The sequence below is a fragment of the Rhinolophus sinicus genome, chromosome 17 (assembly GCF_057876585.1).
Source record: "Rhinolophus sinicus isolate RSI-liver-muscle chromosome 17, RSI-T2T, whole genome shotgun sequence".
NCBI lineage: Eukaryota > Metazoa > Chordata > Mammalia > Chiroptera > Rhinolophidae > Rhinolophus > Rhinolophus sinicus.
This window is the reverse complement of record NC_142517.1, coordinates 118,561,833-118,578,230: the sequence shown is the minus strand read 5'-3', so window position 1 is coordinate 118,578,230 and position 16,398 is coordinate 118,561,833. Positions and strand designations below refer to the sequence as shown.

General features: G+C 37.6%; 1 protein-coding gene across 2 annotated transcripts in view; it reads right to left on the bottom strand.

Annotated features, from left to right (window-relative positions):
- CNTNAP5 (contactin associated protein family member 5) overlaps positions 1 to 16,398 on the bottom strand; it is an 809,041-nt gene that overhangs the window by 108,908 nt on the left and 683,735 nt on the right. For both annotated transcript variants that reach the window (XM_019749552.3, XM_019749551.3), the window contains exon 19: positions 4,947 to 5,171. In XM_019749552.3, the coding sequence (XP_019605111.3) occupies positions 4,947 to 5,171 (225 nt within the window). The remainder of the gene's footprint in view (positions 1 to 4,946; positions 5,172 to 16,398) is intronic.

Here is a 16,398-nt window from a genome sequence, read left to right as displayed (position 1 = left end):
CTTAGAAAGAATCAGTCACTCTTCCCTTCTTTGTCTTATTCTAACAGATTATCCTAGCATCTGCATCATATTGTCATCCTTAATATATGTTATGTCTTTGTCCCCAGGATAGATCCTTAAAGTCAGGACAGGATCCTATCTATCTCAGTCTCTCTGGTACATGAAAGAGTGTCTGCCATATGGCAGACATTCTTCCAGTATTTGTTAAGCATAAAGCTTGAAGGAGAGCTCCATGTTACCATGGAGAAGGCAGAGCCATCACTCAATAAAATGCTGTGAATGTTAAGTGTATCTTCAGAACACTCTCGTCTCCTTCTAGAGACCCCTTTCCTCCTTCAAATACCCCAATCTCCTACAAATGCCACCCCAATCTCCTACAAATGCCACGTCTCTGAGAAGCTATCTATGGCCCAAAGCCCCAGGCCATGGAACCACAATTACCTTTCCTAAGGACACCCTGACCAGAAATGCCTCCTCTTCTGCTTCTATTCTTCCTTCCCAGGAATTTAAAACCCTTTCTTCCTTTAGGAAGAAGAACCTGTTTTCCTTTGAAAAGAGAGAAGCAGTTTAACCTGAATAAGTCTCTATTTGGAGAAATTTCAAGAAACATGATAAAGGGCAAGGAAGAATTCCAAAGCTGCCAAATCCAATCCCTGCCAGAAAGAGACTGGCAAACATGACTTTGAATCACATTGCTCTTCTTTTCTCTGGCCTGGATACTCTTATTAAATACATTTGCAAGCCAGGAATTTCATGCAGTATTTACACCGTTCATACAACTGTCTCACCCTCTGACTTTTTAACCCAGAGTGCTGCAACCGGAAAGGTTTTGTATGACATGGCTGTGGGCATTTTCTTCCTCCAGAGGAGTACAAAAGGAACTCCTTTTAAGAGTGACCCTCTCATCACAATTTCTACCAGATTCCCAAAGGTATCTTAAATCAAAGAAAGGGTAGAAACCTGTACTAACAGAAGACTCTTAACTCCATCTCAGAGAAATATGAATCAATCTAATATAATACCTTGCAGAGTAAGGCTTTTCCCAGTTAACCCTTTACCCTCTTTGTTCTCCTAATCTCTTTCTTTCTTTCTTTCTTTCTTTCTTTCTTTCTTTCTTTCTTTCTTTCTTTCTTTCTTTCTTTCTTTCTTTCTTTCTTTCTTTCTCTCTCTCTCTCTCTTTCTCTCTCTCTCTTTCTTTCTTTCTCTCTCTCTCTTTTTCCCTCCCTCCCTCCCTCCCTCCCTCCCTCCCTCCCTCCCTCCCTCCCTCCCTCTCTCTCTCTCTTTCTTTCTTTCTTTTTTTTGTCTGTAAATATTCGTAACTTCCATTAGTATTTTCAGAGGTATATTTTTCACCAAAGTGTATCCAAGTCACATTTAAAATATCCCTCCCTCTTAATAATACAGTGTCACCAATATTATTCATTGGCAATTATGTCAGTGGTCAAATACTATTCATAAACTGGGAACAGGCTGTAAGGATACCAGTTCCTAATTCCTCATAGAAGCATTTCAAAATCTGCAAACGAAACCCTAGCAGGAAGAAATACATAATGAATATAAAACTACACAGGAGAGGAATAAAGAATCACAAAATCTAAGACTTGGAAAGACACTCAGAGGTTATTTTTGTGTGTCATCCACTGCTGGAATTCTTATTATTAGGCTTTTCACAGTAAATTGTCGTTTAGTTGTTATTTGATAACCTCCAATGACAAGAAATTCACACCCACTCAAGTATTTTACTCTGCTATTATAATACCTGAATTCCAAGGAGATTTATCCTTAAAGTTAGGCAAAAATCTAACTTCTGCTTAGATTGCTTAAGAAAACTGGGCAAAAAAAAACAAACAAAAAAAAAACTGGGCAATTTGACTTCCTTATGTATTCAAGACTGTCTTTCAGAAAGTTTGAAGCAGTTTTTGAGTCTCTTTTTCTTCACCATGTTTATACGGAACCCTACCCTGCTTATCTTTGTTGGTCTCCATAGTCCCTGATACTATGCAGTGGGATTAGTAACTACCCAGAAATTCAATGAATAAATGAATGAGCACATATTTTAGTCGTGCCTCTGTAGTGAAGAGAGACGGCAGGAAATGACCTCCATCCTAAATCACTATTTACCACTGCCTACTGCAGTAAGAGTTCCCTAGAGAAATGATGGGGAGCAGTGGAGAGGAAGTTGAGGAGTTGATTCTCTGAAGGTAAATGAGGAGAGGGGTTCTCTATATTACTAACCATGGCTTGGACATACATTTCCCTTGAGTTAGAATGAATTGAAAGGCCTGCACTTTTACACAGGCCCTGAGATCTAAGCTTAAAACAATAAATAAGCAAACAAACAAACAAAGGACACCAGTATCTCCATGCAAATGTCTTTGAGGTCAAGTACAACTTTGAATGAAGTGAGGCATTAGAGCAGGGGTGTCCAAACTGCGGCCCGCGGGCCAACTATGGCCCACAATCCATTTTTAATTGGCCCACAGCAAATTCCAAAAATATATTTAGTTTACTTAAGTAAACCAGGTGAGGCAATACGTACTTCACCTCGAGTGAGCGGCCCGGCTGTTTGTGTATTTTACTGCATATGGCCCTTGGTGAAAAACGTTGGAAAAAGTTTGGACACCCCTGCATTAGAGTATACGAAAATGGGATAAGGCAGAATTCAAGCATGCCTTCCAATTAAATAAATTCAAGTTATTTAAAACATGATGTTTGAAATATAAATAACACTCTTAGTTTAGCTCTATCTGTGGTGAAGAATACAGGACACTTGCGTGCCACCAGACGCAGGAGAGAGGATTTAATCTCAGCTCTTCTTACTTTCTGTGAGACCTTCATCAAGATATTTAACATCTATATGTCTTGGTTTCTACAGATTGGGTATATTGGGTATATTATTACCACCAATCACACAGGATTGTTGTGAGGATTAAGTACTGTGTGCAGTAATTAGAAAAGTGTCCAGCACAGGGTGACATAAATATATATATAATATATTGACTAGCATATATGTCGTCTGATACAGTGATTCCTGTCATGCATTGTCTACATCCATAGGCACAGACTGACAAGCACACATGTGCCTGCAGAACTTCCCCAAAAGATGCTCTAGGGAAAATCTGGCTTCTACTCCCACCTGCGCCATGAATTAGCTGGCTGGCCTACATTAATCAGTTAATCCATGACTCAGTGTCCTCAGGAAGCCTTATCAACCTCACAGAGACATTATGGGTGCAAAGTTGAAGAACTGATATGTTGATATAATTGTTGTAATCATGCAAAGGTCTGCTGATAAATAAGAGGTCTGATAACCCATAATGTTTCCTTTCTCTCTTGTAGGCTCTTCAGGATCAAATAGTGTTAGCATGGCCAGTTATCATACCGTGTTTCCCCGAAAATAAGACCTAGCCGGACAATCAGTTCTAATGCGTCTTTTGGAGCACAAATTAATATAAGACCAGATCTTATTTTACTATAATACAAGACCTGGTCTTGATAATAGACTAGACTAGACTAGACTAGACTAGACTAGAATAGAACAGAATAGAACATATCATAAGATAACATAACATAACATAACACTATATAATGTAATATAATATATAACATATCATAACATAACATTATAATATAATATAATATAAATATAGTATAATATAATAATATAATACCATGTCTTATATTAATTTTTGCTCCAAAAGACGCACTAGAGCTGATTGTCCAGCTAGGTCTTATTTTCAAGGAAACACAGTAGTAGTCTCTCTCTCTATCTTTCTTTTTTTTTCTTCCAACATGTTGTGCTTTGAATGAATGAGTCCTGTTGCTTCTAGTTTGACATTATTATGATTGTACTTCAGGCCTGATTCAACTCACTGGCCCACCAGTTTTGTTCCTTCCTTTAGGCCCACACATCATTCTTTATTTTCAGTGTTGTAAATAGTTAAAGCTATACGAAGCAAGAAAGAATAAACCCACAGACACGTAGAGTAAGCGATATAGTGAGTGTCTCTGTCTAAGCCTGGAGAGGGCACAGTACATGCTCCATATCTCAGGCCTCCTTGCTTCCATGCCTGTGGTGGATGGTTCTAAAGCCCAGACTCATCTCATTATATCAGCAAATTACACGAAGAGGAAAGATTACATTCTTGAGTACAAGGATGTGTGCTTTGAGACCAGATCGGGGGTTCCACATCTTTGCCCTCTTCGTCCATTCTATTATAATTGTCCCATCCCCTAGGATATTGATTTCACACAGTCTTTGGCCATAACTATATCAATTGTCTTCATTATTGCAGGGTAGAATTAAGTAGTGAGGGAAGAAAACCTGACTTTTCCCAACAGCTGTCAAAACTGGTGTCCTTCAGCTTTACTCGTATACAGGACTTCTAGCCCCTTTAGCCCTCCAATCTTTGCATAGTTCATTTTGTCCACATTCATTTCAAAATCTGATTCTCAGCACTGAGACCCATATTCCCCAAGGTGATGACTCACATATACGACTTCTCTCCAAGACCTAGGCAATCACCTTCTGTTAATACAGCCTGCATTTATGCTAGTTGTTTTAACAGCCCTCAGTAACGGAGACTGCAGTAAATATGACAGGATATATGTGACGACTGTCCTTCTGAAATTCAGATATGCTTACGATCTTCTCCTTTACACTTAATGGATTCCAGCACAGAATAAATACTAAAGAATTACGGCTGCACTGTTGAGGCAAATTAAAGTCAATGCATTTGAGACTTCAGCAATGAATTGACACTGGCCTGGAATACCAATAGCAACTCATAAAGGTAAAGTTTAATCAAGGGTTTGGCTGGAGGTCTGGAAATAAGCTGTCCAGGTGGAACCAAACGTAGTTTAAATTGTGCAGAGTTCTGGATGTCAGGACCTGTCCCTCTGGCCCAGTAAGATACCCTCTAGGCCTTCATGCCATCATTACTCACCATTCTTGCAGAGCAGGACGGCCAGGAAATCCTGAGAGGAAGAATTGATATAGAGTAAGAGGCTGGGTGTCTGGGCGGTCACAAAACTAAACGCAATGTTTTCTTTAGATGGAGCCGGCTCCGCGTAAATTGCTGAAGATGAAAGGCTTATATTCTTGGTAACTGGGTAGGGTTCTTGAAACATGTAAGTAACTGAAGTGTCAGCCTCAAAAACAGCAGAAACCTCTGCAAAATATAAGAGGGGAAGGCACACGTGAACATATTTAATTGACTATTCAGGATAAAATAATAGCTTGTTTATTGTTTCCTATGCATCAAGCACTGTGTGAAGGTTTGTACATTAATTATATAACATGCTTCCCACAATAATTTTGAAATGATACGTGTCATTCTCATTTACAAATGAGAAACATGAGGTGTGAAGAGGTTAAGAACCTCAAACAAGTTTGCATAGCTAGAAGAGAGCTAGGATTTGCACTGTGAAATTTAGGTCCAGTTTAACATATATTTGCAGAATAACATATATTTGCAAATAACATATATTTGCAGAATCATGTGTCAGGCTCATTTTTCTAGCAGCAAAGGTAAAATGTCCCTACCTCCAGCACAGTACAGAGAAATTTCACTGGGACCATCTTACTTTCAAAACTGAAATACTAACAGCTTTGGTGTATGCTTTCTTCGTGTATCAGGAAGATTTTAAATGGACTCTAAATTACTGACAGGAGGACATTGGAAGAGGCAGCAGGAATTCTCTGTGGTGTTGGGTGAAGTGTGGGGATCCATGGAAACAGTAAGAAAGGCATAAATATCCAATTCGCAGACCCAACATTCCAGATGTCTCGGAATTGGTATCCAATGCCCAAATTCCCAAATCGAGCAAAGACTTGGGTAAAGAAACCTTTCTATGGGAACCAATTCCTACCTCACAACACATTGGATAGAGTTCTGCCACCACCAATAAGGAAAGGAGGCATCTACAAAGTGATGACATTCAATTAGCAGGCACATGAAAATCCCCCAATCCTTTCTGTATAACGTCCTCCCTCCAACTGTTAGCTTAATAGAATTAGCACAGGATTTGGCTTCAGTACTGGATCTGAAACCCCACTGGATTTCATACCAGCTGTGTGGTCCCAGGCGAGTTAGTGAACTTTGTGAAGTCTGTTTTCTCGTTTGGGGTTGGGAAGCATAAAACCTACCTCAACAGTATTTCTGCGTGGATAAATGAGATGACGTTTGTATAGCACTTAAAAGTAACCCACCACAGTTTGAACTCATAGACAATCATATCAGAAGATAATTTAACCTGAACCCATCCTGATTTTCTTCACTAAACAAAAATCTATTTATTGACTGTGCATCCATCCAAATGCTGAAATATTCTCTTCTTTTAATCAAGGCTACTCTTAAGTTCACTTTCAATTTGATCTCTATTCAATATCAGTGTATGGAGTAATGGTTCTTTTTTTAGAACATAGCTTAGATCTGGTAGCAAAACTCTGTCATAAAAATAGCACAATAAACATGATCCTATATCTGCACAACTAATTTATCTTTCTTTCAAATGATATATGAAATGTTCCTAATTCCCCATAGAATTCTCTGATTGAATTGGTGGCACCTAGAACATAATTAAACCTTGCTTTCGCTTTCTAATTCTACTGCAAATTTGTTCTACTCTTGTGAAAATTCTATAACAGCCTGTAACAGTGCCAAAAAATTAAAATTGCATATTTATGCATATTGGAAATACCAGTTCACTTTTACTAAAGTTTCAAATTAAGAGTTTTGCATTTATCATGCAGGTCATAACATTAGTACTCCTGATTTTAAAGCTGTGAAGCAGAGATTTGTGACAGTGAGGATTCAGGTTAATCATCAGCTTGATTCAAGGACTTTCCTTAGTAAATTTCCTTGGGGACATTTAGCCTGCATTTTGAGCTACTATTGCCTAGTTAACACAAAAATGATTTTTATTTGATGTGTGTGTGTGCGTTCACATGTAAATATAATTCAGAGCATTCTGTTATGCAGCGTATTAAATATGGATATATCTATGACCTTTTTTCCTTTATATTTAACACAGGAAATTAAAATGGAAAGTATTTCTTAACTAGAAATATCCTACCACATCTCTCTCCTCCCTTTTTCCCTATCCCCAGTATTTTTAGTGTTTATATATTGTCAATTTCAACATAAAGGACATTCAGCAAAACATCTGAATTCTACTATTTTCTCAGTTTCTTGTATTTTATAATCTAAGGCTTTAAGCTCTCTGATCATATTTAAGTTCTCTGATTTATTTGTCTGAACATCCAAAACCACTGGGATAAATAGAAGAAGAATCTTAACTTGAAGGTGTTTATCAATGACCATAAGCTACTCCAGGACCACAATGACAATATTAGTGATACCTCTTGAATACCTACCTGATGGAAGGAACTGATTATATTCTGAGAAGACAGGAAACACATTAAGAAAAATAAATAAATAACACCAATGGAAGGTAGCCTAGGGTGTGATGTGTGAGTGATAGGAAAAATGATTCCCAGTGTTGGATGTCTCCATGGGCCAGAGTAGCCTGGGAAGAAAGAGGAGCTCAATGCTGACTAGGCCTTAAAATGTGGAATGAACTAAGAGAAATAGCTCGGAGACAGGGTGGCACAGGAGAGGGTGCGTCTCTGAGCCAGTCTGATTGACCTGGATGCTGGAACCTGGCTGTGCCCTTCTCTAGTTCTCCCATAGCAACCCACTCAAGCTCACGTTACTGAAACATAAATGTTGGAAGAAATTATATAAAATAATGGCACATAGTAGGAACTCAATAAATGATAGCATTGTCTTAATAATGCCAATAGAATTGAATTTAGAATTAACATAAACATGAAGACCAGTCCTAGGCATTGAGTAGGCTCGTGGTTACCTAGAAATCAGTCAAGCTGTAACTAATTTGGAAAAACATCAAACAGATTAAAAATAAATAAGACAATTGGCATAATATTAAAAATGTATTATTAATTTTTTTCCTATGATAATGGTTTGTGGATATGTATTTTTATGAGTACTTATCTTTTAATTTTACATATTGCAATATTTATAAAGTGACATCATATCTGAAATTTTATTCAAAATAATAAAAGAAGAGAAGCAATGTGAACATATTGGTTAAATAAAAAAGGTCATGAGGACTTCCGGAAAAATGGCAGCGTGAGGTGAGCCTCTGTAAAGCTCCCCCGGAATTTACAAAGAATCGAACAACAAAAACTCCACAAAGGACTCCCTGCACAGCAGACAGGCAACACGAAGAGGCCCACTACCGACTGAAATCACCTACAGGTGGGAGATTCGCGCGAGTGGAGGGAGGAGGAGGAAAGGGAGAAATGCGCGGAGACGGAGCCGCGCGGGCGCAGGACGCAGACCCAGCTCAGTGCTCCGAGCTCGCTGCTTCCCGGAACTACCGCAGCTGCGGGAGAGGGAAGAACTCGGACTGCTGGGGCTCCGCCAGGGCTCCACAGGGCTGAGGGGACAGCATATACCACGGCTGAACCCAACGCTCACGGCAGAGACCTCGGAGAAAAGACTGAGGGAAAAAGGCTGAAAACGGTGGTTTAAGCCCGCACTGCCGAGCAGAGAACGGAGCCTTAGGCACTGAGACTAGCCGCCCCCTCCCTCCCCTCCCAGAGCTCGCCCCGCCCCCACCTGCCCGGTGCTAGAAGCGAAACAGTAGCAGTGTCAGATCAAAACAACAGAAAATTTGCTGTTTTGAGATCTGTGGACCGCAAACACAAATTCACAGCCCAACTAGTTCCAGCAAAGGGGAGAGACCTGTGGAAGCAGGACCGGCTGTGGTGGTGGTCGCCGCCATTGCTCTGGGCCACCTCTCACAACTCACCCCGCCCCTGACCCCACCTATCTGGGCGGATCCCTGCAGGAGTAAACAGAACTGCTGAAATATACGGGCTCTGAATCAGCAGCTGGAAGAGCTTTCGAACATCAAAAGCTCTCCGCATACCCACCGGGACACTGCGCCCTGTGACCTAGACGAACTATTAACAGAGGAGAAGCCCGTCTCCCAGGGAATCCCCCCTTTGCGTGAGAAGTTGGAATAGTGCAGAGAAAACATAGCATTACTGTGTGGGAGAAGAAAAATAAGTTGCAGTTGGAGAAATAATAAAACATTCTACCAACAAGTACTGGCAAACAAAAGAAAGACCGCTTTCTATCAACCTGTTGCAGAAGTCACTCCTGTAGATGTCTAGGAAGAGAAATAGTAAACCAGTAATCACCATGAATAACCAAGGCAACAAGATAGCTCAGAAAGAAAGTGAAAAATCTCCAGAGAAGGCACTTAAAGATACAGAAATATGTGACTTAAATGACAGAGAATTCAAGATTGCAGTTCTGAAAAAACTCAACGAGATACAAGAAAACACAGATAGGCAGTTAAAGGAACTCAGAAACTCAATCAAAGAACAGCATGAGCATTTTACGAAAGAGATTGAAATCTTAAAAAAGAACCAAATAGAATTTCTGGAGATTAAGAACTCAATAGAAGAAATTAAGAATGAAATAACCAGCTTAGGTAGTAGAGTTGACCAGATGGAGCAAAGAATCAGTGACATCGAAGATAGAAACCTGGAAATGACACAAATTGAAGAAGAAAGAGACTTGAGACTTAAAAGAAATGAAAGAACTCTACAAGAACTTTCTGACTCCATCAGAAAGAGCAATATAAGAATAATGGGCATACCAGAAGGAGAAGAAAGAGAGAAGGGAACAGAGAATATATTCAAACAAATTGTCGATGAGAACTTCCCAAATTTGTGGACAGAACTGGACCCTCGAATCCAAGAAGCAAACAGAACACCTAGTTACCTCAATCCCAACAGACCTTCTCCAAGGCACATTGTATTGAAGCTGTCTAAAATCAATGACAAAGAAAGAATCCTCAAGGCAGCCAGGGAAAAGAAGACGGTAACTTACAAAGGAAAGCCCATTAGATTATCATCAGATTTTTCAGCAGAAACTCTACAAGCCAGGAGGGAGTGGAACCAAATATTCAAACTATTGAAAGAGAGAAACCATGAGCCAAGAATAATATATCCAGCAAAGATATCCTTTAGATATGAAGGAGGAATAAAGACCTTTCCAGACATACAGAAGCTGAGGGAATTTTCTAATACACGACCTGCACTACAAGAAATACTAAAGGAGGCTATTCGACCACCATCAACAGGGACAATTTGTGGCAACCACAACTCAAAAAGGGGGAGAGTAAAGGCCTGAACCGGAATATGGCAATGGAGAAAGTAAGCGTGCTGAAGAAAATGGAATACTCTAAATATCAAACTTTCTTTTACATAAACTTAAGGGTAACCACTCAAAATAAATCCAGAATTGAAATATATACTGAAATAAAAAAAGAAACAGAGGGAAACATCATAGAATACCACCACACAGAAATAATAGACAACAACAAAAAGGCAAAGAAACAATGGAGACACAACCTTACCAGAAAACTAAGGATAGAATGACAGGAAATCCTCACATATCAATAATCACCCTAAATGTAAATGGACTGAACTCACCAATAAAAAGGCACAGAGTAGCAGATTGGATCAAAAAACTAAACCCAACCATATGCTGTCTCCAAGAGACACATCTCAGCTACAAGGACAAGCATAGACTCAAAGTGAAAGGGTGGAAATTGACACTCCAAGCAAATGGTACCCAGAGAAAATCAGGTGTAGCCATAATGATATCAGATGAAACAGACTTCAAGGTGAAAAAGATAACAAGAGACAAAGATGGACATTTCATAATGGTGAAGGGGACTGTACAACAAGAAGACATAACAGTCATCAATATTTATGCCCCCAATCAGGGAGCACCGAAATACACCAAGCAACTACTAACAGAACTAAAGGGAGAAATTGACCAAAACACAATTATACTAGGGGACTTAAATACATCATTGACAGCTATGGATAGATCATCCAAACAGAAAATAAATAACGAAATAGTAGCCCTAAATGACACATTAGATGAAATGGACATAATTGACATTTATAGAGCACTTCATCCTAAAACATCAGACTATACATTCTTTTCTAGTGTACATGGAACATTCTCAAGGATAGACCATATATTGGGACATAAAATCAGTCTCAACAAATTTAAGAAGATTGAAATCATACCAAGCATATTCTCTGATCACAAGGCTTTGAAATTGGATATCAACTGTAAAAAGAAAGCGGGAAAAAACATAAATACATGGAGATTAAATAACATACTTTTAAAGAAGGACTGGGTCAAAGAAGAAATTAGAGGAGAGATCAAAAGATACACAGAAACAAATGACAATGAAAATACATCCTACCAAAATTTTTGGGATGCAGCGAAAGCAGTTTTAAGAGGGAAATTTATCTCACTACAGGCCTATCTCAAGAAACAAGAAAACTCCCAAATAAATAACCTCATGTTACACCTTAAAGAACTAGAAAAAGAAGAACAAGTAAAACCCAAGGTCAGCAGAAGAAAGGAAATAACAAAAATTAGAGCAGAACTAAATGAAATAGAGAACAAAAAGACAATAGAAAAAATTAATATGACAAAGAGCTGGTTCTTTGAAAAGATTAACAAAATTGACAAACCCTTGGCTAGACTTACTAAGATAAAAAGAGAGAAGACACTGATTAACAAAATCAGAAACGTAAAAGGGGAAGTTATCACGGACACCACAGAAATACAAAGGATCATCCAAGAATACTATGAAGGACTATATGCCACCAAATTCAACAACCTAGAAGAAATGGACAAGTTCTTAGAAACATATAGCCTTCCAAGGCTGAACCATGAAGAACTGGAAAATCTAAACAGACCGATCACCAGTAACGAAATTGAATCAGTCATCCAAAACCTTCCCAAAAGCAAAAGTCCGGGACCAGATGGCTTCACTAGTGAATTCTACCAAACCTTCAAAGAGGATCTAATACCAATTCTGCACAAACTCTTCCAAAAAATTGAAGAAGAGACAGTACTCCCTAACTCATTCTATGAGGCCAACATTACCCTGATACCAAAACCTGGTAAGGATCACACACAAAAAGAAAACTACAGACCAATATCTCTAATGAATACCGATGCAAAAATCCTAAATAAAATTCTAGCAAATCGAATACAACAATGCATTATAAAGATTATTCATCACGACCAAGTGGGGTTCATCCCCGGGGCACAAGGATGGTTCAACATCCGCAAATCCATCAATGTGATACATCACATAAACAAAATAAAGGACAAAAATCATATGATTATATCAATTGATGCAGAAAAAGCATTTGACAAGATACAACATCCATTTATGATTAAAACACTTAATAAAATGGGTATAGAAGGAAAATACCTTAACATAATAAAGGCCATATATGACAAACCCTCTGCTAATCTCATAATTAATGGAGAAAAACTGAAGCCCTTTGTTCTACGTTCAGGAACACGACAGGGATGTCCCCTATCACCTCTGCTTTTCAACATAGTGTTGGAAGTCCTTGCCAGAGCAATCAGGCAAGAGAAAGAAATAAAAGGCATCCAAATTGGGAATGAAGAAGTTAAATTATCACTCTTTGCAGATGACATGATGCTATATATAGAAAACCCTAAAGACTCCACCAAAAAGCTATTAGAAACAATCAACGAATACAGTAAAGTTGCCGGCTACAAAATCAACGCACAAAAGTCCATTGCCTTCCTATATACTAACAATGAAATCTCAGAAAAAGAAATACAAAAAACAATTCCTTTTGCAATTGCAGCAAAAAGAATAAAATACCTAGGAATAAACTTAACCAAGGATGTGAAAGACCTATATGCTGAAAACTATAAGACATTTTTGAAAGAAATTGAAGAAGACACAAAGAAATGGAAAGACATTCCGTGCTCATGGATTGGAAGAATCAACATAGTTAAAATGGCCATATTACCCAAAGCAATATACAGATTTAATGCAATCCCCATCAAAATCCCAATGGCATATTTTAAAGAAATAGAACAAAAAATCATCAGATCTGTTTGGAACCACAAAAGACCCCGAATAGCCAAAGCAATCTTAAGGAAAAAGAACAATAATGGAGGTATCACACTTCCTGACTTTGGCTTGTACTACAGGGCTACAATAATCAAAACAGCATGGTATTGGCAGAAAAACAGACACATAGACCAATGGAATAGAATTGAGAACCCAGAAATAAAACCACATAAATATGGACAGATAATTTTTGACAAAGAAGCTAAAAACATACAATGGAGGAAAGACAGCCTCTTCAATAAATGGTGCTGGGAGAATTGGATAGCCACGTGCAAAAGAATGAAACTGGACTGCTATTTGTCACCATGTACCAAAGTTAATTCAAAATGGATCAAAGATTTAAGCATAAGACGTGACACAATAAACTGCATAGAAGAAAACATAGGTACTAAACTTATGGACCTTGGGTTCAAAGAGCATTTTATGAACTTGACTCCAAAGGCAATGGAAGTAAAAGCTAAAATAAACAAATGGGACTATATGAAACTTAAAAGCTTCTGCACAGCAAAAGAAACCATTGACAAAATAAAGAGGCCACCAACTGAATGGGAGAAGATTTTTGCAAACAGTGCCTCCGATAAGGGGCTAGTATCCAGAATATACAAGGAACTCATGCAACTCAACAACAAAAAAACAAACAACCCAATTGAAAAATGGGCAGAGGACTTGAAGAGACATTTCTCCAAAGAGGACATACAAATGGCAAATAGACATATGAAAAAATGCTCAACATCACTAATCATCAGATAAATGCAAATCAAAACCACAATGAGATATCACCTCACCCCATTCAGAATGGCTATCATCAACAAGACAAATAGCAACAAATGTTGGAGAGGCTGTGGAGAAAAAGGAACCCTCATACACTGTTGGTGGGAATGCAGACTGGTACAGCCTTTATGGAAGGCAGTGTGGAGGTTTCTCAAAGAATTACGAATAGAATTGCCATATGACCCAGCAATCCCTCTTCTGGGTATCTACCCAAAAAATCTGAAAACATTTAGAGATAAAGACACGTGTGCTCCAATGTTCATTGCAGCTTTGTTTACGGTGGCCAAGACATGGAAACAACCAAAATGTCCTTTGATAGATGAATGGATAAAGAAGTTGTGGTATATATACACAATGGAATACTATTCGGCTGTAAGAAAAGATGATATAGGAACATTTGTGACAACATGGATGGATCTTGAGAGAGTAATGCTGAGCAAAACAAGTCAGACAGAAAAAGCAGAGAACCATGTGATTTCACTGATATGCGGTATATAAACCAAAAACAACAAAAGAACAAGACAAACAAATGAGAAACAGAAACTCATAGACACAGACAATAGTTTAGTGGTTGCCAGAGGGTAAGGGGGGCGGGGGGTGGGGGGTGGTAGATGAGGGTAAGGGGGATCGAATATATGGTGATGGAAGGAGAACTGACTCTGGGTGATGAACACACAATGGGATTTATAGATGATGTAATACAGAATTGTACACCTGAAATCTATGTAATTTTACTAACAATTGTCACCCCAATAAATTTAATAAAAAAATAAAATAAAATAAAAAAAAAAAAAAAAAAAAGGTCATGAGTTGATAGTTGTTGAAGCTAGAGAATGCATGCATGGGTGTTCTGAAACTCTTCTCTCTACTGTATAATTTAATTTTTTTTCTGTAATAAACAGTAAAATAATGATATAAGTTGTCAGGAAGGTAAATATTAGAGAATTTTTCAACATGTTTTTGGCAATTAGTAAAGTGTATCTAAATATACATACTTTTTTTCACTAAAATTCCATTAAGGAAATAATTGATTAATGTGCTTATCATAGCATTATCTATGTGTAAAAAAATTGGGATGATCTATAATTCCAAAACAATAATAACAGCAAGCATTTAGTGAGACTTTATACGTCAGGCATTACCCCAAGTGCTTTGTGAAGTGATCATTGAATGCTCACCACAACCCATTGTGAGGGATTGTTGAATTTTCTACACTTTTCACATTTATAGATGAGAAACCCAGGAATCATGAGGTTGAATTACATAACCAGTTTCAGGCAGTGGATTGTGGATGAGCTGAATTCTGAACATAAGCCGGCTGGTGCCAGAGTCCCAATATTGCTAAACTATAATGCTCTGGTGATAGAATGGGTTAAATAAACAGAGGCAGTTCCACCAGATGCAATATATTGCAATTGTTAATACTAAAAAATTGTATAAGAATGTCTATTAAATGAAATAAATAAAATCCAGGATCTAAAATGACAGATATCTCGACTATGTTTAATGCAAAGAAAAAAGCAAGAAGGAAAACAGATTTTCATTTTAATGGCTGACTTTGAGTAGCTTGTGGTTTCATTTTTCTAGACTTCCAAATGGATTTCCAATTAAAATTCCAAATATGTTATCTAACATTTTTAATTTGAAAATAAGTTAAATGACAATACCGTGACAGTCATACCCAGATTGCTAAAGTAGTGGTGGGGATGGATACTGGCTAAAGACAAGCACACATCAACAAATGGTGTTGGAACAACTGAATCATATATAAAACAATGAAGGTAGATCCCTTCCTCACACCATGTACAAAAATCAATTCAAAATGGATCCAAGACTAAATGTCAAAAATACAAAGCATTTAAGGAATCATAGCTATAAATCTTCATGGCCTTAGATTAAGCAACAGTTTTATTAGATATGACTCCCAAAGCACAAGCAACAAAATAAAAATAAAAAATAAATAAATTAGACTTCATCAAAATTAAAAACTGTTGTTCTTCAAAAGATACTATCAAGAAAGTGAGAAATGGAGAAAATATTTACAAATCATATATGTAATATGATAATTATATTCAGATTATATAAAGAATTCCTACAACTACACAATAAAAAGAATAAAACAATGAAAAATTGGCAAAACATTTGAATAAATATTTCACCTAAGAAGATGTACACATGGCAGATAAGTACATAAAAATATATTCAATATTGTTAGTCATGAGGGCAATGCAAGTCAAAACCACAATGAAATAGTATTTCACAATATAATGTTTATACTTAAAAAGACAGACAATAACAAGTGTTGGTGAGGATGTGGAAAAGTTGCAATTTTCATGTATTGCTGATGAGAATGTAAAACGGAGCAGCTACTTTGAAAAACAGTTTGACAGCCCCTCAAATTATTAAACATATAGTTATTATATGACCCAGCAGTGCCACCTCTAGGTATATGCACAAGAGAATAGCAAACATAGGTCCATAAAAAAAAAAGGTAAACATCCCAAACCATCAACTGATATGTGGTTAAAACAAACAAAATGTAGTACATCCGCACAGTGGAATACACTTTTGGAAATAAAAGGGAATAAAGTA